The following is a 27,747-nucleotide window of genomic DNA, read 5'->3' on the forward strand; positions in this document are numbered from 1 at the left end:
CTTGGTCACGACATTCCAGAAGTGGGTGGGGCTGATGCCAAAGGGGGAGGAGCCAAAATACCAGATGCACTCTAACCCTTTTAGAATGGGGGGAAAATGGCACTAAAGGAAATCAGCAAATGATTGGTACATAGAAACATAGGAATCTGCATTAGACTGAGTCAGACCCTAGGCCCATCTAGCCTGGTATTGTCAACACTGACTGGCAGCAGCTCCACAGAGTTTCAGGCAGGAATTTTCCCAGCCCTACCTGGAGATGTGGGGGATTGAACCCGAGATCTTCTGCATGCGAAACAGATGCTCTACCCACTGAGCTACGGTGATCGAGGGAAAGGAGGCATGGCATCTGGGGAACCCTGGAGGGCCAGATTCGGACCTCAGACAGCTCAGACTTGGTCCCCAGGTATAAAGTTCTGCACCCCTGATCCAGGCCAGGATAATCCACTCTATGACAGGCAGTGGCTTTCTGAAATCTCGGGCATGGCTCTTTCACATCAACTGCAACTTGAGATCCTTTTAACTGGAGATGGAACCGGGAACCTTGTGCTTTCTCAACTACCGAGCTCTGGTCCCTCTCCTCAGTCCTCGAGCGACGCGGCCATCCATCAATGAACACGCACATCAGAGCCAGCCTCGAGCGATGAGGAATCAAATGAGGGTAGGTGCAAATGGACCCTAGGAGAGGAACCAGTGCTGTACGTCAAATCTTGCCGGAAAAAAAATGTTGACCCTTCTGTTCAAATGCCCCCCCCCCCCCCCGAAGAAATAGTGCCAGGCCAAACCACTTCAAATACAACAATGAATTAAATAGATGCCCATTGCTGGTTTTCTGCAGTGTTGATATTCTGCCATCAGTAGTTGGATCTCATATTTGTCCAATGGTAGGGCAGATGACGTTGCAGCAACATTCTCAAATGTCCCCTCTACCCTTCGCCCTCCTACCTTTCCCACCCCTAGGATTATTGCAATCAAAGCCCTCGTTGCAATTTTAACCCGTTGCTTGAATGCCCGTTCCCTGCTTTGCCCCATTCACGTTTCATCCATTACCTAAACGAAGTGTGAAAGTATTTTCTGCAGTTACTTACCGCCGCACTGCGAGTGGGTGAAGTCCATTCATCTTCATAGTTGGCTTGCTGGGGAAAAAAATGACTCTTGTTCCCAAATTGAATCTTTTGGCTGCCTTCGAGTTCATTTTCCGGATCAATGCAGATTATTATTAACTAGCAATTATTTTTCCTTTGGTGAATAATCCCCCAAAGAAAAGGCAGATTATCAGTAGCTCAGTGGGAGAAAGCAGATACATTCTAGAAGAAATAGAAAGTTCTCTAGGGCTGTATTTTTAAAGTATGAAATATACTCCTCCACCTCACTTTAGCTTTGTTCATACATGCATATCCGTCTCTTGATGGTTGCAACATCAAGTGACAACTGGCATATGTATCAAATGTATACATACATACATACATACATACATACATGTTATATGACAAAAAAAACCTGGAGTTAGAAAGCTAGCTTGTCCAAGAGAGGGCTAGGCTGTCACCACTTCTAAAAAGATATTATAGAACTGGAAAAAGTGCAGAAAGAGGCAACTAAAATGATTAAGAGGCTAGAACATCTCCCCTATGAGGAAAGGTTACAACAGCTGGGATTGTTTACCTTGGGAAAAAAGAGGTTAAGGGGAGACATGATAGAGGTGTACAAAATTATGCATGGAGTGGGGAATATGGACAGGGAGACATTTTTCTCACTCTCTCAAAATGCTAGAACCCGGGGTCATCCCATGAAGCTGATTAGTAAGAGATTCAGGACAAATAAAAGGAAATGTTTCTTCACACAGCACATAGTTAAACTCTGGAACTCACTACCACAAGATGTAGTGATGGTCACCAATCTGGATGGCTTTAAAAGAGGGTTGGATAAACTCCTGGAGGAGAAGGCTATCCATGGCTACTAGCCCTGATGGTTATGTGCTACCTTCATTATCAGAGGCAGGAAGCTTGTGTGCACCAGTTGCTGGGGAACATGGGTGGGGGTGGGGCGCTGTTGCACCATGTCCTGCTTTGTTGGTCCCTGATTGACAGCTGGATGGCCACTGTGTGAACAGAGTGCTGGACTAGACAGACCCTCAGTCTGATCCAGCAGGGCTCTTCTGATGTTCTTAGGTATCTTTTCTTCCAGATGTACTAATTTTCTAAACACCTGGAATCCAGAAAGATTCAAACATGCCACCTCTCCTTTCAGTCCGTAATGGTATAGTCTCAATATTGTTGTCCCATCTGATTATTCTGAATGTATAAATCCACTCTGCATTTGGGATTCTGGGGAATTCAGAGATTGCACTGAAAAAATAAAAGTTAATGGGGTGTGGGTACCAAAATCAGATTTCAAGGCATAAAATCCATGATTATGTTTGTTTTTCCTGCAATTCTCTGACTTCGTAAAACTGGCATTTGAAATGACAATTTCTGTACTGAGTCCGGTTTCAAACCATTTCCATAGTTATTCCTTTTGCTTTAGAATAAATGTATTTAAAGTGGGGGGATACTTAAACTGCAATCCACACTTACCTGGGCATAGGTCCCATTGAAGTCAAGGGCATTTACTTCTGAGAAGACAGGCATAGGACTGGATTGTAAATAGAGCTCTTCGCTATAGGGAAGCATGTCTGCTCAGAAATATTCCCACCAGTTTCAAGAGGATTTACTGCCAAACAGAGCTGACTCCAAGTTTGTTGGTTGGTTGAGATCTCCATAGACAGTTTGGACTAAGAAGACCCCATGATTGTCCTGGGTAGAGGGAAGCCGGTGTGGGAGTTATAGAGCAAGTGTGGGCAATGTGTCACCTTCCAGATGTTTTGGCCTTCATCTCCCATCATCACTCAGCATTGGCTATGGTATGTAGAGCTGATGGGAATTGTAAGCCAACACATGGAGAAGACCACGTGTTGCCACCAAAGGTGTCGGGTAAGTAAACGGATAAATCATTCCAGAATCTCTTGTGTTGTCACTGGATTCTGGGGTTCACTCTTTATTAAGGCAGGATAGCGACACCTTGGATCTGGCTACAATCTGCACCAAGAGAAATCCAAGATGGCAGCCTAGGTTCTCAGTTGGCAAGGGTCACTAATAATTCTGGGATCCAGCAACTGGGCACCCATACTCCCCAACCTAGGAAGCCTGTGACAATTCCAAGAAAAACATGCTTAAGAGCATAGTCTAAATGTGACAAAGAGACATACAATTTTATTTATTCAAAAAGAGAGTTTTGTTTTTTCATTGCAAATGGCAGCATGGCAAAGGGAGCAGAGGGGTCTTTTTCATCAAATGACAGGCAAATGAACCAATTGGGAAACCATCCCGTCAAATACAGATACATATCAAACTTTCTCTCTGATTCTTCGGCACTCCGAGTTCTGTAGCCACGGAAGCCAAAGCAGCTCAGGCAATGTCCCTGGTTTTGACGGCCCTTTTAATGAGGGTTTTCTTTGGATGCTCTCTTCCTCGTGGCATTGGTTGACTCATTGCGTTTTGCTCTTTCATTTATTCCCACCTGAGCTCTAGCTTTGAACCACAGCCCTGCAATACCAAGAATTAAAACTGGGTATCTTTCATAATATTCAAGCTTTGTGTTGGCATCTCCTACTTTGTACTGATTTGCTGGGAAAGCTTAAAGAATAACATCGTATTAGAATGCTTTTTTTTTTAATTTTATTTTCCCATGTAAGTTGCCTTGCATCAGAATACTTCCCAAACACCTTTCTTAAGAATCACTGAGCACAAATAATATCTGCTGCTTGGGATCTTTATCACAACCTGGCTGGTTTTCATGGCTCCATTGAAACCAAACCATCTGCTATTTAGATTTTTCACAAATGGCTGTGGTTTTTGGGGGGTTTTTTTTGCCCCAGTACACCAAATTAAAGGCAGAAAGGTGAGTGGAAAAACAAGAAAAGAAAAGAACGAAAAGAAAACCGGTTTCTGGTGCACTGTTATGCATTTTCATGTAGCCGTTCCATATAGTTCCTTAATTCTTTGCATTCCCCCAGGTCCATGTCTTGACAAACCCATTTGATATCATCCTCACTGCTTGTCAAGATGGAGTTGACGGTGGGGCAGCCGTCATCTGAAGAGATGGTGGTGAAGGTGGTGAACTTGACGCGTTTCCGCTTGGAGGTGGGTGAGGCTGTCTGTTCATTCTTCTGCTCCTTCCCTTCCGGGAAGGGGGCAGAATCCGAGGGCCGGAAGACTTGGCCATTGAGGTTCTTCTGGGCATTGGCAGTGAGGAGATATTTGCTCTCTTCCAAGTCCATGCCTCGGTCAATGGCTGTAATGCACTCCTCTTGCTGTGTGGAGAAGTTGAGATGGTTCTCCAGCAGCTCTGTCCTATTGCTCAGCCCTACCCAGTCATGAGAATGGCTCAAGCCTTCTTGCTCTTCAAAGGGAGACTGCTTGTGCCTGTACTTCAAGGCAAAGGTAACACAGTTAATAAGGAAGACCAAGATGGCCAAGCAGAAGACACCTAACAAAGCATACATCCCAATCTCCAAGTCACTCAGGCCCCGAGGAGTCTCCTCAAGGTCATCCTCTTCGGAGTCTCCATTGCTTCTCGGCAGGTCTACCTGTGCAGGGAAGCTGGTGAAGTCTATTGGGATGTTCTGCATATGGCTGTCATCATCCAAAAGACTCTCACGGTCCTCTTTTTTACTCAAGATGGACTTCTGGGTGCTGGCCCCTCTGGTTTCCTCTTGGCCCATCGACGAGGTGTAATAAGGTCCATCTTGCCGAGACCTCTCCTGCAGACTTGTCTTCTGACGTCGGTCACTGGCATGGTTCTCCAGATGCATGCCGACCCCTCCACGCTTGCTGTCGCTGGCGTTGGGGTTGGCATCGTTCTGCCCAAACTTGACCTTGATATTCCCAGTACCAACAGCCATAACGCTCTTCCTTTTCGATTTCTGGCAGGATTCGCTGATTACCATCTCCACTCTTACCAACAGCCCCTGGCCTTCCGACTCGGCGGTGATGAGGGGCCATTTAAATTTCGGGCTCTGGTGGACAGAGACCACTTTCTCATCCAGAGATGTGGCCACCAAAGAGAAATCCTTGGCGTCATAAATGTCCAAGGGCATGACTGCCCCATCGCTGAACTGGATCCAGCAACTGATAGCAGCTTCCTGGGACGGAAAAACAAAACAAAATGGGACAAACCTTTCAGAGTTTGTTTTCTAGGTACAATCAGAATCCAGAGAGATGAAAAGGGTTGCGGCACAAGTTATTCCGAGGATCTTTGGCTACATTCCCCTGTGGACTATAATAATGGAGTCACTCTATGTGGAACTCAAAGGGTGCACGATCTACAGTCAACCACCCATTACTACAAGTGGGACTTGCAACAAATGTTGTAGTCTATTCTCCATCCTGCAATACCTGATGGAGCACCTCTCCAGGATGAACCTACATGCACATTATGATCTTCATGGAATTAACCTGAGTAGGGTTGGGAGGGGCCTCTAAGGCCATCGAGTCCAACCCCCTGCTCAATGCAGGAATCCACCTTAAAGCATCCCTGACAGATGGTTGTCCAGCTGCCTTTAGAAGGCCTCTAGTGTGGGAGAGCCTCAGTCGTCTTCCTCAGTTGTCACTCTCTGGGAGCGGCAGGAAATTCAGTGAATTACACACACACATCCATTCTTCCACAACCCTCTTCCAAGTGGCTTCGATGACAGATCAAGGAAACTACAGTACTGGCCTAGAGCCATCGCTGGGGAAGAAATCTAATTCCTCACTGAGCCTTTTTTTTTTTAAGGACTCATTTTAAATAGTCATTGGTAATAAGATTTGTTTTCTACAGAAGTGCTAAGAGAGAGCCAGTTTTCCCCCGAGGTCCCAAGAGTCTGCTTTGAAACACTAATAAATGGCATGTCAAACAGCATCACAGGTGATTGGAATCACTTACTACTGCTCTGTGTTCAAATGATGGGGGGACGAGACTCCCCAACCCACACGTTTATTACATTATTTCTTTAAAAACACACTTAAAATGCAACGTCTCCTCGCATTGCATGCAGGGCATGATTGAACTAGGCTTCAGGCCTAGTTTACATTAGCAGTCGAAGGAGATAGTAGAATTCTCTCTCTCTCTCTGTGTGTGTGTTTGTGTGAGTGTGTGTATGAGAAGAGAAATTAAGTTGTATGTGTGTGTGTGTTCCCTTATGAATCTCTGTCTCACCACTCATCTTGTACCTAATCCCCACTCCCACTTGTGACGGCTGCTCTCTGCGCAAACAGGGAAATTATGCAAATGAAGTGGCGGTCGCTTCACCACACTAGTCCTCAGGGCTGGTTCCAGGTTGAGGACAGGGTGTACTCAGTGGGCAGTGCTTTCTCTGAATGTCCCCCCTTCTCTTCCTCACTGTTGTTGCTGTTGCTTCTTTCTCTGGGCCCGATCCGCACCAGTTTCCAGAAGGAGAGGGGAGCGCTTATTGAGGACACTGCCCCTTCTATTCACTTCTCATGGCTTGCTTGTTCAGAGATGGCAGGTGAACAAGCAATGATGGCAAAGAGAAGGAGCAACGGGGTGAGGAGCATTTGGGGATTGGAAGCGGCCCTCCCCCACTGGACCATGACAGGCTCCCTGCTAATCCCAGAAGAATCCTATAAAGCTCTATATGGTTCGGGTCCAGGTTATTTGAAAGAACGTATTCTCCCTTATGAGCCTGACCCGTGCTTTGAGATCTTCTGGAGAAGCCCTTCTTTCAGTCCCACCATCTTCACAGGCACGCTTGGTGGGAACATGGGAGAGGGCCTTCTTGGTGGCTGCTCTGGAACTCTCTTCCCGGGGAAGCTAGGCTGGCTCCCTCCTTGATGGGCTTTCGGAAGCAGGCTAAAACTTGTTTGTTCCAGCAGGCCTTTGGAGAATAATCCAGCCCTCCATCTATGTTAATGTCTTATAATTGTGTTGTGTATTTTTTAATTGTTTATGGTTTTGTTTCCCTCCCCCCCATGTATATTCTAAACTTTGTGAGGCTGCCTTGAGGCCCAGCATTGGGCAAAAGGTGGGATACAAATAATAATAATAATAATAATAATAATAATAATAATAATAATAATAATAATAAGTTCTTCCTCTGTACTAACCAGTGACATCTTGGACATTTCTCCCCTTTGTCAAATCCATTGTGTCCCTTTATACACAGAGAAGGGGTCATTTACAAGCTCCCCGAGCTATTTTTCTACACTTTCACCAGTCACCTGGTTCTATTTATCCTCCCCTCCTGCCCCTCCCCCAACACATCCACGGGACAGATTCAAATACGACTCAATTTCTCAGAAACGGAAATGAACAGCTTGCCCAAACTCCATGCCGTCAAAAACAGCTTTTTGAGCTCATTTCAAGGTAGTGCCGTTAGCTCCCCAGGTCAGCAAAAGATTAGCCGTCTGTCCCAGCTTTCTAGCCGCGTGTCACTTGATTGCTAAACTCTACAAAGAGTGTCGAGGCAAACCTCATTTTCCTTGCCCGACCAAGGATGCAGCCGTAGATAATTTCCCCCACCGACCAGATAAAAGAGAATCTCTGAAATGACTACGTGTCTCTTTTCTAGTTCACAGGAATTTAACCTAACATGGTTGATACGTTTTGCTACAATACAGGCGAGGTGGTGGGAAGCATGTGACCACCACGGCCATGTTTGAGGCTTCCGAATGCCACCGCTGCCAAATTTGCAGTTGCCCTGGGGGCAACCCCCGAACTTTGCAAGGAAAACAACGAACCATTCTGCTTGTGAATATGGCATCCCCCCACAACACACTTTGATTCCTTCCAAAATCACAGGATTTTTGCTGCTACTGCAGCAATTTGGGTGGCATGTGTTTGTGTGTTTGTGTGTGTCTGTGTGTAACCCTTGGTGGGTTCTAAAGTAGGGGCATCCACCCACCTGAAGTTAAACACCCCTGCATTTAATGGAAGGATTTGGTGGGGAAGAAAATGTAAATTTAAGGTCAGCTACTGGCAGCTTTGGGCCAAATACGGCTGTGGTGATACCCTTAGGAATGTCTGGGGTTTGTATGTCTAGTGATATTATGGAGCTGGAAAAAGGGCAACTAAAATTATTAAGGGGTGGAGCATCTCATCTCACCGTGCCTGGGTCCAGCTCCAGCTGAGAGCCCCCTCCCTCCTGCTACCAACTGTCTCTGCAGAGGCCACCAGTGAGGGAGGAAGCAGCAGCCAGGCACCTCTCCACCGTGCCTGGGTCCAGCTCCAGCTCAGAGCCCCCTCCCATCTGCTACCAACTGTCTCTGCAGAGGCCACCAGTGAGGGAGGAAGCAGCAGCCAGGCACCTCTCCACCGTGCCTGGGACCAGCTCCAGCTGAGAGCCCCCTCCCTCCTGCTACCAACTGTCACTGCAGAGGCCACCAGTGAGGGAGGAAGCAGCAGCCAGGCACCTCTCCATCGGGCCTGGGTCCAGCTCCAGCTCAGAGCCCCCTCCCTCCTGCTACCAACTGTCTCTGCAGAGGCCACCAGTGAGGGAGGAAGCAGCAGCCAGGCACCTCTCCACCGGGCCTGGGTCCAGCTCCAGCTCAGAGCCCCCTCCCTCCTGCTGTCACCTGTAACTGCTGAACTTTCCAACTAAGATTGTAGTGCCTGAGTTTGCTTTCCTTTCCCCCCTCCTCCTCCTCCCTCCCAATCCCCTTTCCTTTTGTGTCATGTCTTTTAGATTGTAAGCCTGTGGGCAGGGACTGTCAAGAAATACTTTTGTAAGCCGCCGTGAGAGCCTTTTTTGGCTGAATGGCGGCATAAAAATCCTTAAATAAATAAATAAATGAAGATAGTGAGTGCGGACGGAATGTTTGACTGAGTGGGTGTGGCTAGTGATGCGGTGAGAAAGGGCGGAGGGAGGAGTTTAAATGGGTTGGCTGAGGTGATTGTGAGAGTTAGTTTGAGGTTTAGTTTTAGTCTGGGAGTTTTAGTCTGGCTTGTGCTTCATGAGAGTGTTTGGTGTGTGAGGAGTGAGAAGAGATAGGATTTTAAGGGACTTGGGATTGTTGTTTTAAATATAAAAATAAGCAGGTTTGATCTAAATTGAATTTGTTAAATTTCAATAAATTTTACTTTGTGTTCTGTTACCACAAACCACGCATCAGCTCGGATTTATTACCTGCTGTATTACACAGTGTAAAAAGCGTCTAACAATACACCTGCAGTTCAGTACCTCAACAATAGAACCTATTTATCAAAACCCTTTACCTTGTTCCCTCACATATAGGGGAGAGGTTGAGTTGTTTTCACCCTTTCCTCAGGCTTTTCAAGAGGTGGCGCTTGGCTTGAGAAAGGTGTGCCAGGCAAGGCCTTCTGTGTGAGGTCGGTGCCGTTGCAACAGCCCTCATGCATGCACCTACTAGACTGACCCTATGAAAAGGAGGACTGGGCTCCTGTATCTTTAGCAGTTGAACAGAAAAGGGAATTTCAGCAGGTGTCATTTGTAGGCATTCAGCACCTGGTGAAATCCTCCCTTCATCACAACAGTGAAAGCTGCAGGAGCTTTGCCCTCTTGACCAGTTGTTAAAAGGCAGCTGCCATAGAAATACTATCCATTGAACCACTCAAGGCAAAGGTACTTCAGTTTTTTTTTTAATGGAAGAAGACGGTCCATTGGTTACCCAGGTCCCAATACATTTGGAGCTTTATAGGTCCAAACTAGCATCTTGAATTGTGCCCCCAAAATACACTTGGAGCCAATGAGCTCTTTAAGGAGAGGTGAAATGCAATCGGGCCAGAGGATCCCAGTTAGCAATCTAGCTCCTGCACTCTGAACCAGCGAAAGTTTCTGAACTGCCTTCAAGGACAGCCTAACATGCTATACATTGCAGCCATCTAATCTGGGTTTGACACTCTCAAAAACTCCAGTAGGAAGGTGGGGATAGAACATTTCCCTGAAGTCACAATGAGATTTAAGCCAGGACGAAAGCAAAGGCCTTGGCTATGAAACTTCATGACAAGAGAAGGAAAAAACATAACTCTTTCGTTTTTAATTTCTCGGCAGAATATATATATAGTCAAATAGATGTGTGCAGAGGCGCACAGTGAGAGAAGGAGCCCTTTTATTTATTTATTTTAAAGAAACACATTGTATATTTACTGCAGGTGAATTGTGTGAAAGTTTGTTATTTATGAGCGGCTAAGATAAGAGATGGCAAGCCATTCTTTCCTCGTACTTGTTCCAGTTTTACAGTCGTATTTACTGCAGCATCGTTTTCCCTATTTAGCTGTTTGGCGGCCTTCAGGTGTGAGAGCCTATAAATTTAGAATGTCTTTTTAGAATAATATTAATCATAATAAAATGACTTCTACCCAATCTCACCGGCTTGGCTGGCTAGAGTTCTCAGGTGAAGTAGGCCTCAGAAATGGCGGCCAGTTGCTGAGCAACGCTTGAGGCCTGGTACCTGTGTTCCTCAGTCTTCGTTTCCTGTATCTGTTTTAGTCCTATGTATACAGTCCTATTTCTCAGAATGTTGTTTGGGGACCTTGATGTATGAATGCCCGTAGATTTTTAAATGTTTTATTAGAACATTAATATTATTTCTTCTTTTCTTTTTCTTTTTAGAGTAGGAGTAGAAGGAGTAGGAGAAGAAGAAGAAGAAGAAGAAGAAGAAGAAGAAGAAGAAGAAGAAGAAGAAGAGGAGGAGGAGGAGGAGGAGGAGGAGGAGGAAGAGGAAGAGGAAGAGGAAGAAGAAGAAGAAGAAGAAGAAGAAGAAGAAGAAGAAGAAGAAGAAGAAGAAGAAGAAGACGACGACGACTTTGACCTGTTTCCCAACTGGGTGGGTTAGAGATCCAGCTGGCCACTGACCCATCACCAAAAAAAGAGAAAATGTATCACTCAAATTAAGGACAAATGAAGACGTAGTTCAGCATTGAACTTAGATACATTCATTTTTATGTAGATGGAAATTCGGAAATAGAAATACAACCCATCTCACCAGGTGACCTCTGTGCCTACCCAGTCTGCTATGTAGGTGCTAACAACTGTTGATGGGTGGCTTGAAAGTCCCTGCTCCACTTGATAGACCTAGGGAGAGATTTCATCTCTCTGATGAATGTAATGTGCCAAGGGTTAAAAGATATCTTCTCTGCCAAAGGGTGGCTGCATGCCAGATTTGCATTCCTTAATGGTGGACATCATGTCCTAGCAGACAAAGGAGAAAACTTTCAACCAACGGAGCATTGAATGTAACCTATGACTCATTGAGACTGTGCACCTTAACTTGAAAATTGAATGTAACTTAACTTGTTAATCCAGAACTGACCAATAGAAAGGTTAGAAAGTGACTAACACCCTCTTGTAGTCAGGGCCTATATATACTGTGAGATTCCTTTGTTCTTGGTGCCTCTATTTTGTTTAAACCAGAGAGCACCCCCATACTGCAGTATCGGAAGTAAATGGATTAAGTGCATCCTCCAGCCTCGTGTGTTTGATTGGCTACTAACGCACCAGGGTAGCAAGCCTTTAACCCCTGGTTGAGGGGCAACACACTCTCTTTATGTTCCTTTATCTTTAAACTGGATGTGGGATGGATAACTTTTGGCAGAAAGGGTGCCTTCCAATAGATGACTATCCTCTCAAAAGTAGGACGCTGAGGAGAGACCTCGAATAGAGTATGCCTCAGAAAAGGCAGCCTGGCGCTAGGCGACCCACGACGAGGAACCCGTACCTGTTTCGGTGTCTGAAGCGTTTCCTGCGCTACCGCTGTGGCAAAAATGGCCTTGTTACTTCCGGGGCTCAGTTGTAAAGAAAGTGAAAGCCCGGTCACGAGTTGGACTCCCAGGTCGGTAATAGTCACCTTCTCATCAAGGACAGTCACAGTCTTCTCAGCCAAGATGGCGTCAGAAAGCGGGGACAGAATCTGCGCGAGGAAATCAAGGCAACAGTCAGCGCGCAAAGTACAAGGACAGCCAAACGTCTTATGAACCAGTTTATTTCTTTGTTTCATATATTAAGGTCCCACCTTTCCATGAATCATGCCCAAGGTGGATAACCAGGAATGGTCCATCTAGTTGCGGGGGGGCCTCCCCCACACACATTTGGCTTCCACCCACCACTACCACTTTAACCATCACTGTCCATGCCACCATTGTGCCAGTAAGTCAGAATCCATTCCATATCTCTCCATCTCTGTTCTTAATGTGGGACGGATGCTCTGTGTGAGAGCTTTGCACATGTGCAGTGTCTTTTGCTGTTTCATGCATGCACAGTGGAAGCTAGTCTTAAGACATCATCACAACTGCGTGCACACACTGCTCATGATCATAAATTTATTTTAGAACGCAATGGGCAAACGTGTACAGGGAAGGCTTAAAAAAAGAGTTTTGCGTATTTGTTGGATGCTGACTAAAATCCTTAGATTCAGCCCATTGAAATCAATGAGATTAAAGTTAGCCATGACTAGGGCTGTTCATCGTTGCAGATTCCTGCCATTTTGGGGCTTGACAGATTGTCGGTGAGAAACCAACTCAGTTCACATTTGTAGCTGCAGCTCTGCCCTCCCCTGAAAATTGGGAACTCTTGTCATTTTTTTAAAAAAAAAAATACATAGAAATGTGCACAAATTGCGGGGCACAATTGCTGCAATTTCTGCAAATTTCAGCTGCATATTCATGCAAATCAAGCAAATTTGGGCAAACTGAATCTGCAATTTGCACACTTTTTGATTTACGTAAATTGCAACTCCCCGGTAAAAATTCATGACCTATCCCAAATTGATGCAAACTAGCATTGAAATACAGACTGAATGAAATCCAGTGAGCTCTACCCCCCTCTGGACAGATTTCTCTGACTTCCCTAGTCATGACTAGGGTGACCCTGTGGAAAGGAGGACCGGGCTCCTGTGTCTTTAACAGTTGCATAGAAAAGGGAATTTCAGCAGGTGTCATTTGTATATATGGCGAACCTGGTGAAATTTCCTCTTCACCACAACAGTTAAAGCAGCAGGAGCTACACTGTAGCTATACTGTGACCAGATTTAAAAGAGGGCAGGGCACCTACAGCTTTAACTATTGTGATGAAGAGGAAATTTCACCAGGTTCTCCATACATACAAATGACATCTGCTGAAATACCGTTTTCAATACAACTGTTAAAGATACAGGAGCCCTGTCCTCCTTTTCATAGGGTCACCCTATTCATGACTAATTTAATTCCCACTGAAATGGAGTCTCAAAACGGAGACTGTAAACTCACTGGGGCAGTGACTTGCCTTCCTGCCTTGCTTTCGCTTGCCTCCTTTAGGGCAAGACAAGCGAGACTTATAGAAAGTGAGTTAAACCAGATGGATGCTGTTAGAGTTATCCTTCACAGGGATCTTGCTATTTCAAACGCAGCTGACGATTTGACGATTTCTCAAGTGACAGGCTGTAACATATTCTTTCAAGTGGATGGACTGACTAGCAATTCCCCCTCCCCCTCTCTCTGTGAATTCCCTTCCTGGAGATATTCTTTATATTTATGGACACTCGTGGAAGGCAGAATGCGACGCTGCGTTTTTGTAACCTATAAATAAAGATCTTTACAGAGGGCGGAAGAACATCCAAAAAGCTACCTTTCTAAGACTGACAATTTGTTCAATGCACGAACCAAGTGCTGCTATTGTAGGCTTTGTAGGCCCCTTGGCAATATCCCATATCCAAATATCCAACAGTGTAAAAATATGGTTGTGTTTTTTTAAAAAAAGGAAGGACAAAAAAAGAGGAAGCTTTCAGCACATTCTTCTTGAAATATATATATTTTCTTTTGCCTCATTCCTACAACCTGCTTTCTTCACCTTGGTGATTTCTATGCCTGCGGGCTGCTCCTAATTGTTCACCCCACCCTGCAGGATGAATCAAGAATAACAATGGACTTCAATGGCAGTACTGCTGAAATTCAAAGTGTTCAGTGTTGAGATAGGCTGTTCCTGTGTTACACACACATACACACTGCAGACCGATATTGCCTGACTCCCTGGTCTCCAACCCCCTTCCCCTTCCCCTGGCAGTATTCAACAGCCAAATATGCTCTACTGTGTTAGGCTGTACGCACAGATCCAATGAAGAGTTCTGCCTGACCTGCTGCCCTCATTAAGCCTCTCTACCATCTGACTTTTCATTCCCTTCCCCTCACCTGAAGAGTTGTCATTCCGAGCTCCTGCCCCACCAGCACCTGTCCGTCTCGCAGCTTTGCGATCCTTGGCTCTTCCACCTGTATGAAATCGCTCACCAGCTCAGTGATGTCCACCTGCCAGTCCGAGCCCAGCAGATAAGCCATCTGGCTTCCAGGATCCGAGGGCTCGGCTACAAACTGCGTGAGGACCCGCACCATGGCGTGCTGGTACTGGAGGGTGCAGCCCCGTCCCTTCCGTTCATCGTCATCTTCGTCATCGCTGTCTCTAGCTGGTCTGTCAAGATAACAGGGCAGAGGGGTCAGGAGCACATTTTAGAATGGGGAAAACAGCACCGAAGCAAGGAAACCATTAAGCAATTGACAGTCAGGAGGAAAGGAAATGGAAGTATGGCTGTCTAGGTAATGCTGGAAGGCTGGATTGGGACACCAAGTACATTTGGCCCAAGACCCTGAGGATCCATGCATCCATGGTGTAGACCAGTGGTTCCCAAACTTTTTCAGGTCACCGCCCCCTTGGTTCCACAAACTCATGCCCAGTGCCCCCTACCCTACCCTATAAACATCATTATTCAGAATAGCGGTTTTCAACGACCCACTAAGGAAGATAATAACAATAAAATTCAAAACTGTAACAATTAATTGAATATTTATTCAAAATCCAATTACGTTTTTTTTAGTTTATTCAATTAAACATAATTGATGAACTTGATCCAGTGATATCATCTTTTCACAGTCCGATAGTCATTTAGCAAGAATATTAGATATCACATTTAGTAACTAGGGTAGATAGAGTACCTCACTATTCTGTAAATTCTTAGCGCTCCTCTGGATCCTGCTGGTCTGGGTGCCCGGGCTGAGCAGCGGTGGCCGGGCGGAGGAGCTGAGCTGAGGAGCTGAGAATGAAAAAGGGGCCATGCTGCACGCGGCCCCTTCAAATGGGAAGCACCCGCCACAGGCTTGCCAAGGGAGGGAGGGAAAAGGGACCGAATGCCTCTGTTTTGCGGCCGGCATGGCAGGGCACACCAAGCAGGATATGTCTCTTCATTAGCATTTTGGTGCTTTTGAAACGTTTCAATTCACGGTTAAAAGGACTCTCCTTAAATGGTATTAATACATGTGTGGATTCTTCCCCTATATGGCTTGGGACCAAACTACCTTCTCCCATAAAAATGTCCCTGGGTTTTAAGACCTTCTGGAGAGGCACTTCTCGGAAAAGACCACCTTGATCGCCCCGTGCTGCCCCTTTGCCTCTTAGCACCCCCTGCTGCCCCCTTGCCTCTTAAAGCCCCCTATGAAATCCCCCCCAAGGGGGCAGTACCACCCACTTTGGGAACCACTGGTGTAGACAATTGACCCTGTGGGGAAGAAGAAGGAGCTGCTGCTCTGCCCCTCCATTGGGAGATGAGAAGGCGGAGCAGGGCCTTCCCACCAGCCTGAACAGTCTCCTTAATTTCTTTTTCTTTTCTCCCTCTTCCCTCCCCATCCCCTTTTCCTTGTGTGTCATGTCTTTTTTAGAATGTAAGCCTGAGGGCAGGGACTATCTTCTTTACAGATCAATTGTAAGCCACTCCGAGAGCCTTTTTTGGCTGAGGTGCGGGATAAAAATATTCTTAATCTATAAATGAATAAATACCTGGCAAAATAGATAAATAATCTGTTATGATGATTTTTGTGTGTAAACCGCCTCCAGAGGCCTGTCTAGCCCTTAAAGGTGGTAATGAAGACTTTTGTTCCATTGTCTGCTCATTAATGGAATCATTTTGTTTTAAGTTTATGAATTTGTGCAAATTAGCACTCGCAAAATCGTACCACTCCCCCCCACACCCAAAATGCACCAATCCACCCAAAATGCACATTTTCTTGCTGAAGCCTATGGAGGAAAGGCGCATTGCCCACTGGTTTTTGAAATTTTCATAGTTCTTTACAATGAAATGTGCACAAAATTTGGGAAAGTTAGAAAAACAGTCCGCAAGTGCATGGAATACACCTGACTCATAAAAATCTGAACTTATCCAATTCCGCAGAGGATTTCTCTGACAGCCCTAGTTGGAGCACAGGGTCTTGTGACCTGTCAATTGTTTGGCAAGCACCAGATCAGCCTTCCTCAACCTGGGGCGCTCCAGATGTGTTGGACTACAACTCCCAGAATGCCCCAGCCAGCTGCTGGGGCATTCTGGGAGATGCAGTCCAACACATTTGGAGCGCCCCAGGTTGAGGAAGGCTGCACCAGATGGAACAGCCACCACTGAAGCACACCTCTTATTCGAGACAATGGGGATCCGCCAGCCCTTGATCTGGTTTAGCTCCGTGTCGGAGACCTCGATCTGCAGAGGGAGACGGGGCACCCACACGGTCATCTCCAGCGAGGCGCTCAGATGCTGGTACGTGAAATGAACGAGGACGTTGGTCTTGCCTTTCATTTCCTTCCCATTCACAAAGACGTAGTCACATCTCTCAGAGACCTTGAAACAAAAGAAGAGATGGGGCAGGGGGGATATAATTATTAATTCCATCAAAATGGACCTCAATTGTCTGACGGCAAAGTTTTATGTCCATCCTGGGACGAGCGGAAACAGCCAGATCACATCTCCTTGCACGGCGTCTTTTCTTTTTCTTACGTTCAACCAAAGGTAAGAGACCTGTGGGATGCAGAAGCTGGCATCCTACCTGCTAAACACATGGGGAGCAAATAAAATTCTGCACTGTTGTTGTTTTCAATTTTGTTTTCAGGTTTTCACCTTGTCTTTGATGTTTTGTGCACCGCCCAGAGAAATTTGGTTACTGGGCAGTTTAAAAGCACAGTGAAGAAACGAAGAACGGCATCCTCTCCTTTGCTCTGTGTTTCTTGCTTAGCGGGACTAAAACTGCTATGACGTCTTGAGACACCTTTCAGATATAACATGTCAGAATCAACTGGGACTTCAGCGAAGAGCATACAGATTTGCATGCTGGTAGTTCCTGGGATATGCCACTCAAAGCAGCAGAATACTTCAAGTTACAGAAAGCCAGATTCCGGCTGGACATCAGGAAAAACTTCCTGACTGTTAGAGCAGTACGACAATGGAACCAGTTACCTAGGGAGGTCATGGGCTCTCCCACACTAGAGGCCTTCAAGAGGCAGCTGGACAACCATCTGTCAGGGACGCTTTAAGGTGGATTCCTGCATTGAGCAGGGGGTTGGACTCGATGGCCTTATAGGCCCCTTCCAACTCTACTATTCTATGATTCTATGATTCTATGAAAATGAAGGAACGATGAGGTAGCATCATCCTCTGTCATCCTACCTAAGCTTACTTCTCCAGGGATTGGCCAAAGATAGATCACCAGATCTTTTGGCCTGGGATGTTGCTGGGAGTTGTAGGGCTTTTTTCTGTTGAAAGAAGCATAGGATTGTACCCTAAATACCTGGTGGAAAAATTCTTAACCTGATATCTGCATATATACAGTGAAGATGCCAAGCGGATCTCCTTGGGAAGGGCATTCCACAGACGGGGCCATTACAGCAAAGGCTCTGTCCATGGTATCCACCCATCGTGGTATTGTGGGTGGTAGTATCCAGAGAGGAGCCTCCGAAGCTGATCTTAGCAAGGGGGCAGGAACATGGGGCGAAAAGGGGGTATTTCAGGTAGACTGGTCCTAAGCCATTTAGGACTTTACAGGTCAGCACCAAGTCTTGGAATCAGGCCCAGAAACTGATTGGTAATCACCACTGGAGTAAACAGTTTGTCCCAATAAGTATCCTCCCAGCTTCTGCCTTGGCTTTGAAGGCCAGTTTTGGGTCTTTGTCACTGTCCCATCTCTTTTCTGGCTTCCCCCTCCCAAGACTCCCACTTTTGGGACTGTTGGAAGTCATCTACAGCACTGTGCCAACCTTACCTGAACTGCATTCCCAACACGGATCCTTCCAACTCATCCCTTCCTAACTTCACTTTATTTACAATCTCCTGCCCTGGTCATCAATCTGGAAGGACGTTTGTAAATCCGACTTCCCTGCAGCATTTCGGCCCCATCTAGATGACACAACCCGTTCATTACCGCTGGTTAAAATACGGGAGCAAATATGCACGTCAAATAATTTATTAACTCGCACTTTGTGATGGTGATAATCTGAAGGAATGATCTATTAAAACCCCGAACTCCCCCACCCCCACCAATCCATTACCAACCAGGCCTTCTGATCCATTACGCTGGAATATTTAATATTCCTGCCATCGGAATATGCATGATCTTGCACTTATCTGAATTTTTATGCCATTTTCTACTTTTCTGTTTAAATGCAGATCAGTTCTAAATCTTATCAAAACATCAGGAGCCGCCGCGGCATAATTTACACGCCTGCGCTTCCTCCCATCCCACCCTGAGATAGAAAGACCTGCCCCGAATGCTGAAAAGTAAATCTGTGCTCCAAATTCTTTGACTTATTGGCATCATTGCACAGAATCCCCAGAGCTTTTCAGACATATTAGTGTTTATATATTCCGCAGGAAGGGTTGTGCTCGTCTGTTGCATGGGGGAAAGGGAAAAAAACCCAACGGAGTCTAGTTGTGGCACTGTAACAAACAGCAAATTCATTGTGGCGGGAGCCACAATTTACATGTAAAATGCTCCAACCAACCTTACCGACCAGGGATGATTCCTATTTCCTTTCCCATGTCTCTGCTGACTCCCCGCCCCTCTTTTGAACCTGGTTTTGCCTTTTGGAAGATGCCTTCTTAACATACTGGAAGCATGACTTCCTTGAGTTGCCGTGCTTCAGGTTCAGATCCCTCGCCACGGTCTCCAGGAGATCAGTCTTGCAGTGGGTGGCTGGCTGGATACAGCTCCTCTCTCAGTAGAACACCTGACTGCAGGTAGAAGGTCCCAGGTTTGATCCCCAGCATCTCCAGGTAGGGCTGGGAAAGAGATCTGCCTGAAACCCTGAAAGACTAAGGTTGAGGGACCATCATCATCATCATCATCATCATCATTATTATTATTATTATTAAAGCCCTCAAGGACTTTTGAGGACTGCATTTTCTTAGGGCTAGTCTGTTGGGGGCCACATGCTAGAAATGGGTGGAGTCAGGGCCTGGAGTGGGCAGTCTTTGCAACACTGTAGGATTATATAGCAAGCATTCTTTCTTTTTCTGTTCTTTTTCCCTTTCTCTGCTTTTCCATCCACCCTCTCTCTCTCTCTGCCACTCCATCTATCCTCTCTTTCTCTTTTTCTTCTACTCCATCCATCTTTTCTCTCCTCTCTCTCTCTCTCTCTCTCCCCCCCTTTGCCATCCCATTCATCCCTCTCTGTCTTTCTCTTTCTCTGCTATTCCATCCACCCCCTCTCTCTGCCACTCCATCTATCCTCTCTTTCTCTTTTTCTCCTATTCCATCCATCTTCTCTCTCTCTCCCTCCCCCTTTGCCATCCCATTCACCCTCTTTCTTTCTCTTTTTCTGCTATTCCACCCACCCTTTCACTCTCTCCCTCTCTCTCTCCCCCACCCCATCCATCCTCTCTCGTTCTCTGTGCAAATATTCCCAAAGTAGCACAAACGTCCTAATTCATGCAAATTTCCCCCATAGACTGAAACGGGACTGATTCTGTCCACTGAGAAAATTCACACAAATTAGGAAATTTGCACAAATCCAACTGGGAATGGAGAATGAGACTAAAGTGTATTTTTTCCCCCAGCGGACACATCCTTGGGCTTGCATTTGGAGCTTCATATACGGCGGGCTCACATGGTTTGTGAGCAAAAATGGAATTCTCATACCTCCCTAATCCAGTTTAAATCCCAGTCCAAGCCCAAGTGACTTTGAATTTCAAAACCAAAGGGGAGATATTTGAATGAGGATTTTGGAATCATCAAAATACTGGTCTGGGGGTGGAGGGAAACCAAAGCAGTAACAAGCCATATAAGGCAGCTTTGTATATGTTCATGAATTAGTTTTTACTCTCCCTGGTTCACATATTGTCTCCTAAACTGATGTACTTCTCAAAAAAGGTCTATAAGGGAATCTCTCTCTCTCTCTCTCTCTCTCTCTCTCTCTCTTTCAAACTTAAATGCACTGGTTTGTGCATGTAAATCTAATCTGGAGAAGGCAGGGCAGAAAGGGTTAGGAGCTGCCTGTCACATACCCTGCAAAAGGCACAGCGACAGGGCACAGCTATGAATTATGGATAGATGAACTTAGCTGTTGCAATGTGCTTGAACAAAGGAAAAGGACTCTGCACTAAGGAGAGGAAGCCAAAGTCTGACTTGGTGGGATGAGACTTCTCAGAAAATACTTGGGTGCAGTGGGGAGGGGACATGCCATGTGTCTAGTTTTGCAGAAGGTAAGAGTCCTGAAAGACAGAGGCCCCGTTCAGACAACACGCTAAACCATGCTGCTTAACCACAAAATGGTTAACGGAATGCATGAAGGTTAAGCATTCCATTAACCATTTTATGGTTAAGCAGCATGGTTTAGCGTGTTGTGTGAACGGGGCCAGTATGTCAGATGGCATGGCTCTGTAACCTGACTACATCTCTCTGGACATGAAGAAAGAGATTAGGGAGACATTTCCACCACCCACTCTCTCATAATACTAGAACTTGAGGTCCTCCCATGAAGCTGATTGGTGGGAGATTCAGGACAGAAAAAAGGACAGACTTCTTCACATAGCGCCAAGTTAAACTGCGGAATTCACTGCCACAAGATGTCGTGATGGCCGCCAATTTGGATGGCTTTAAAAGGGGGTTGGAGAAATGCCTGGAGGAGAAGGCTATCAATGGCTGCTAGCCTGGATGGTTATGTGATACCTCCAGTATCAGAGGCAGTAAACTTATATAAAGTTCCTGGGGAACATGGGTGGGAGGGTGCTGTTCAACACGTGTCCTGTTTGGAGGTTCCCTGTGCGCAGCTGGTCGGCCACTGTGTGAACAGAGTGCTGGACTAGACGGACCCTTGGTCTGATCCAGCACGGCTCTTAGGTTTTTAAGAGCTCCACTGATCATCCCAATGCTCTTGAAGAGCTTGAAGGCCATGTTCCTCAGCTGCTGTGAGCCCCTCAGCCACTGGCATTCAGATGTACATTGCCTCTGAACACAAAGCTTCCATTTTGCCATCACAACTAATAGTCACTGGCAGACCGGTCCCCCGTGAAGTCGTCTAACCTCTTTTTAAAGCCACAGACGCGTGGCTTCCATTAGCAGCTCTGGGAATGGCTCTCTCTCTCTCTCTCTCTCTCTCTCTCTCTCTCCACCTCTCCTTCTCTCTCATGCAGACAGATGCAGAACTCTCTTTCTCACACGCACACACGACACACAATGCATTTAGCAAACCGTCATGTAAACAGATCAGTTATGAAAGCTTTCGATTGTGGGCCCTCTTGAGGGACTTCTGATTAGGAGCAGGCTGCTGTTTCCACCAGATAGCCCGGATTTCGGGAGCGCTTTTGTGCGCGGGGATTTTAATCTCAACGCCTGGTTCCTGAGGTAATCCTTTCCCCGGCACAAGCTCTCTCCGCATTCACAATGTATATTTTCCACGACAGCTCATCTCCCTGCCATCCTGCTCCCTTCTCGGCAGGCTTACAAGGGAGCTGACGACATTGCAGGGCACTCGGCGCTTAAAGCCCGTGAAGGAGAAGTTGCAGCATTTAGCCAGGTATGTTATACGAAGGGGATGACCCCAAAAATCGGCGCTGTTGCTATTTGGAGAGGGACTTGAAGAGCAGGGCTGGTGCCAGACTAATTTGCGCCCTAGGCAAGGCGAGCTACTTGCACCCCACCCCACCCCCCAAAATTGCCAACTTCGATTTTTAAGAACAGATGTTTTGTAGAAAAAATAAAAAAGCACAAAACTTGAAACTGCTAAATGTATTTTAAGTTGCAAGAATAAGTAATAATCAATTTTTGATTATCTTTTGAAAATACAAAAGAAAATATTTTGGCACACAAATCGTTTCAAACTAAAGGGCACTCAGTAGAATGCATACCTCTGCCATTGGCAACACAACATTAAAACCTTTTACTTCACCCACCTTTTAAGTATATATATATATACTATTTAAGGTTACTTGGCATAACCAACCCACCATGTTAACGCAATATTTTGCTTACAGTCAGACAGAGAAACAAACAGAAAACAGAGTTAAAAACGTCTCATAAAAGTCAATTTGTATATAACTGTGACCCTTAAAGGGCGGTACTGCGCCCTAGGCGGCTGCCTAGTTCGCCTAATGGTAGGGCCGGCCCTGTTGAAGAGGAAAGGAGGTGGAAGAACTCTCCAGACTAAACTAAATGTTTGTTACTTGGTTGGCCTTTGATGAGAAGCTAAAAGGTTAGGGCTTGAGGGCCAAATTCCATTGTGGAGAAGTTTATTTATTTATTTATTATTGTTTATTTATTATTATTGCATTTTTATACTGCCGAATAGCAGTTGACAAAAGTTAAAACCATGAAAACAGCCCTATCTAGACAGGGATTACCTGGCTTCAGTTGTCCATGCTCTGGTAACCTCCAAATTAGATTATTGCAATGCACTCTACGTAGGGCTGCCTTTGAAGACGGTTCGGAAGTTGCAGCTCGTGCAAAATGCAGTAGCCAGATTGATTTTGGGAACCAGAAGGTTTGACCATATAACACCTGCTCTGGTCCGCTTGCACGGGCTGCCTGTATGTTTCCGAGCCCAATTCAAGGTGCTGGTTTTGACCTATAAAGCCTTACACGGCTTGGGACCATAATACCTGATGGAACTCCTCTCCCGACATGAATATACCCAGTCACTATGTTCAATATCTAAGGTCCTCCTCTGGGTGCCTACTCTGAGAGAGGCTCGGAGTGTGGCAATGAGGGACAGGGCCTTTTTGGTGTTGGCTCCCAGACTATGAAATGATCTCCCTGATGAGGCTCACCTAGTGCCAATGCTGCTATCTTTCAGGCACCAGGTTAAGACTTTCTTCTTTGCCCAGGCATATGGCAGCACATCTTAATCACCCACATGTTTATTTTTAACGGTTTTTAATGCTTTATGTACATATGTTCTGCGTTTTAGAATTTTAAATTTGGTATACTCGTTTTTATCTCAATTTTAGAATTTCTGTAAACCACCCAGAGAGCTCTAGCTATGGGGGCGGTATATAAGTGTAATAAATAAATAAATTAAAATAAAATAAAATAAAATAAAATTCAACATATAAAACACACAGTATAAAAGCCGAGTATAAAATGGAATACAAAACCACAACCAGGATAAAACCGAGTGGCAACGCAGATTTAAAACACAAATTTAAAACAGTGAAGTTAAAATTAAATTGCTAGACTGTTCAAATGCTACGGGGAAGGTAACGGCAAACCACCCTGCTATAATGCCTGCCAAGAAAAAGTCAGCAAAAGCTGGCATCCCTCCAAGAGTCAGTAATGACTCAGTGCTTGCACAAGAGGTTCCTCTCCTTTCCTTTCCTTTTCCTTTCAAGAAAAGGAAAGGAACCTCTCGTGCAAGCACTGAGTCATTACTGACTCTTGGAGGGACGCCAGCTTTCGCTGACGTCTTCTTGGCAGGCCTTATAGCGGGGTGGTTTGCCATTGCCTTCCCCGGCCGTGATTACCTTTCCCCCAGCTAGCTAGGTACTCATTTTACCGACCTCGGGAGGATGGAAGGCTGAGTTGACCCGAGCCGGCTGCCTGAAACCAGCTTCCGCTGGGATCGAACTCAGGCCAGGGGGGGGGGAGAGTTTCAGCTGCAGAAACTGCTGCTTTACCGCGCTGCGCCACACGAGACTCTTTTCCTTTGAAATGCTGGGAAAATAAAAAGGTCTTCACTTGGCATCTAAAAGAGTACAATGTAGGTGCCAGGCGAACCTCTCTAGGGAGATCATTCCACAGCCGGGGTGCCACAGCAGAGAAGGCCCTCTTCCTGGTAGCCACCTGCTCTATTCCCATGGTGGGTGGGGCCAAGAAAAAGGTGGAGCCGAAGCCCAAAGGGTGTGGCCAAAGGGAAAATGGGTGGATCTAAAGGGGAAATAGGTTTGGCCAAATGTACCGGCATCCTTTTAATGTAATGCCTTTTCTGCCTATAACTAAGCCTTAGGAGAGGCAAAAAGGGTGGGGGAAAACTGCATAAGAGAGCCAGGAGATAACTCAAAGAAGGGTGGTTGGGGTAAAGAAGGCAGGGAAAAGGGTGGTGGGACAGATTAGGGCCCCCGAGTCTGAGATTCTCCACCCTGGCATTAGAAGGCTTTTTTCATTTGGAGGAAAAGAGGCAGGTGCCACACCAAGCAGGAAATTGCACTATGAGAATGGTATGAAAGCAGTATATGGTAGGTGTCAATGGGCCCCGACAGTTGTCAGTGCACTTCAATACCGCTATAAAGTAGCAGTGTGGCTCCTTCCTGTTATATACTGCTTTCATATAGTACTATATCCTACTTGGTGTAGATCTGGCCAAAGAGAGAGAGAGAGAGAGAGAGAAAGAGAGAGAGAGAGAGAGGTTTGAGGTTGGGCTTCTTTTTAAACGAAGGGGCTCTTATTAAGACCTGTCTATGCATGGTGATAACCTGACAACTGATCCAGATAATCTATTCCAGCAGCGTTAAAGGTGGCAGTGTAAATTGGAAGTTTGCCCAGAACACTGAGCCCTCTTAATACGTGCCACTTCAAATTTCATTCAGGTATGCCTTTGGATGAGCAAGGATGGGTTGATGCTTGCCACAAAGCAAAGGTATTTTAACCCTCCCCCAGAAATCCTCTACAAATTAATTGGAGTCAGAACTGTGTCTCTTCTCCTCCTCTGCCAGCACCAGCAGCATTCTCCACTTCTCAATGTTCAACATTTCCCTGAAAAATGCTATTGGCAAATTTGAACAGGATTATCTGTAAAAAAAAAAAACCATAGCGATGATATTACAAATTTGAATACCACAGCATCATACAAAACTTAAGTTTACAGAACTTGAACTGAACTCACTCCAAATTTGTAGGGCAGGGACAACGCTCTCCCTGATATGCTAGAAACCCCCCCCCCCCCCCACACACAAATACGCCTGCAGCTCAGTGGTGCAGTCCATTTTCCACCTCTGGCTTCCACCATCTCTGGCTTCCACCATCTCTGGCTTCCACCACTCATTTTCTCTGCAGTGGTGTCCCAGGGTGATGGATTGTAGCACATCAGGCAGGAGGTGGCAGTGGGAAGAGGCCTGTGTTTGAATGCTGCTCCACAAAATAAATAAATAAATAAATAAATAAATAAATAAATAAATAAATAAATAAAACGCTCCTTTTGCAAGGGCAAACAGAATGTCAGAGGGGAAAGCTTGGTGGAAGCTTTCCCATCGTCTATCTATCTATCTACTGTAAAGATGGCAGAGTTTTCAAACAGGCAAACGCTACAGCTAGGGCTGGCATTTCCCAGAACGGAGTGCCTTGCTTCCGCTGAACGGATTAAACAACCCCTCATCTATATTTATTTCCCTTTGACATCTTTGCCAGCATCAGCAGTTGCTCCTAAGCAGGTTTGCTCTTAAACCAGAGATACTTCTAATCACAAAGAGCTTGGAAATAACAATCACGCTTCCTACGTAAGTAAAGTTGCTCTACGATTCGCAGCATGGAAACCATTAAAACCTTTGTAGACTTCCAGGGGCTTACGAACGGCAAGTCTGGAGAATGAACTCCCCCCCCCACTCCGAGTCGACATATTACACATCTCAGCGGAATCATTTATCTTTCATCTCGGTCCCAGTAACAGCCTTTTGGTTGCCCTATAGTCTTCTATCCTTACCTCCTCTTCCCCCGCCCCCCAGCTGTAATCACCACCCCCTCCAGCTTTCAAGAAATCTCTAGGCATGTGGTGTGAACTCTAATTATCCCATCCCTGTTCCAGTGACAGGTGGCATTCAGGAACTCATCAATGGGAGTTTGATTTCTGGAGATGGAAGTTGGGGCTCAAATTAATGGTCATATTACAGCACAGCATGAGTGTCATTTGGTTTGCTCGTTTGAACGAGCCTGGAGGAGAAAGTGGCAGGGATGGAGGAGGCAGACCAAAGGCCTGGCGTCATTTCTCATTTTCGCTGGGCCGTGCCCTGTCAAAGACTCAGCCTTGAAGGACCCTGCGGTGCTCTAAAACAGGAGTGTTGAGCCAAGGAGATATGAGAATTTCATTTTTGCCCACAAAACACACGGGAGTGCCGTGTTCGGAGCCCCCAAACCCGAGTGGAAACGCGTGTCCGCCGAAGATGTTTGCAAATTAGGCCGGATGTGTGCTCAGGTTCGAGTTGCACCCCGTTTCCCAGTTTGATTTTGCACGATCCTCCTAATTTCCCCGCTTTAGTCTAAGAGGAAATGTGCGCCATTTAGGAAAATCTGGGCAAATTTCACGTTCAATCGCTGGCCTGACTGTCTGACTCCATCGACGGCCTCTCCATCCGTTGAACAATAAAACCGGCTCGTAAACTGAACGTACACCTCAGAAGCGCAAACCCCTGCTTTGTGCTTAAAATGGTAGCCGACTCTGTGAAATGTAATAAATAAATAAAGACCTGCAAGACAACTATTTTGAAATATATCAGCCAGCCACGTGATACTCGAGGTGCATGGCCATACTGGTTATGGGTGCCTCACTAGCCAAATCCCCCACCTGCAGGCTGAAGTGGTACAGTCCTGCCCCGGATTAGCCACTTTGTCAGCTGTCAGTGAGAACTAGGTTGCTGCATTCCACTTGCCAGGATGAAGTGAAACATCACAAATGCTTCCCCCTGCCTCCATTGGCAACCTGCAGCTAATGCTGATGCGAAGACACATCACTCATTTTCTATTACCCCAACAAGCAACTCCCGGCAGAAGCTGGCCTGGGCCCAAAATGACACCATTCTCTCCCCCCTACCCACCCCCATCCAGCCCCCCGAGAAAGAGGAATGAGAAAGGTTCCAAGTCTATTTGTCTTAATTCATTCCTAACAGAGGTCATTAATTTGGCACCGTTAGTTACAACTCACTCATACTGCAGTGATGGATCTGAATTATTCAGGACCCAGCTGCCGCTTACATTCTCTTGTCTTTCGCTTTAAAGAGATCTTGCATATATTTCAATCCTTCATTTTCTCACAGTAGTGCGCAGTGACTGTGCATCAGGGCATGTTATTAGGAAGGAAAATGATCCCTTCACTGCAAATAAAAGGGTGGCTGTGGTTGGAGTATCGTGGCGACCGGGGCTGTGGTCTGGAATTCAGGAGGGGCAGATATTCTTCATTCTGTCCTTTTATTACAGAAATAATAATAATAATAATAATAATAATAATAATAATAATAATAATAATAATTTAATTTATTTGTTATCCACTTCTTCGTCTGGATCGAGGTGGGGTACAACACAAATGCAAATGCCATAAAATACATATAATTAAAACATTTAAAACTAAAATCTTACCTGATAGGCAAAGAGTTGAATTGGGGCCTTCAGCCTGCAAAGGGTGCACCCTGCAATGTATTTTATTTTTAATTGCATTCAAAAATCAAGGGAGCAAACCCATGGTCCCTAGACAGTGTCCGGGGGCCATGGGATAGTTTTGATTCCTGGATCCGAGGTCAAAGACAATGCTCCAACCTCGGACCCAGGAATTCGAGCTTCCTGCTAGGG

The 27,747-nt window shown here is 45.8% G+C and overlaps 1 protein-coding gene across 1 annotated transcript in view; it reads right to left on the bottom strand.

Moving 5' to 3' along the window:
• Positions 1–3,991: 3,991 nt before the first annotated feature.
• Positions 3,992–27,747, bottom strand: part of TMEM132D (transmembrane protein 132D) — a 95,882-nt gene continuing 72,126 nt past the window's right edge. The window contains exons 3-6 of the mRNA XM_063143692.1: positions 16,408–16,613; positions 14,152–14,425; positions 11,709–11,900; positions 3,992–5,176 (exon numbers count right to left, since the gene is read on the bottom strand). Coding sequence (XP_062999762.1) covers positions 3,992–5,176; positions 11,709–11,900; positions 14,152–14,425; positions 16,408–16,613 — 1,857 coding nt within the window. The remainder of the gene's footprint in view (positions 5,177–11,708; positions 11,901–14,151; positions 14,426–16,407; positions 16,614–27,747) is intronic.

Source organism: Elgaria multicarinata, chromosome 18 (genome assembly GCF_023053635.1).
Source record: "Elgaria multicarinata webbii isolate HBS135686 ecotype San Diego chromosome 18, rElgMul1.1.pri, whole genome shotgun sequence".
NCBI classification, from domain to species: domain Eukaryota; kingdom Metazoa; phylum Chordata; class Lepidosauria; order Squamata; family Anguidae; genus Elgaria; species Elgaria multicarinata.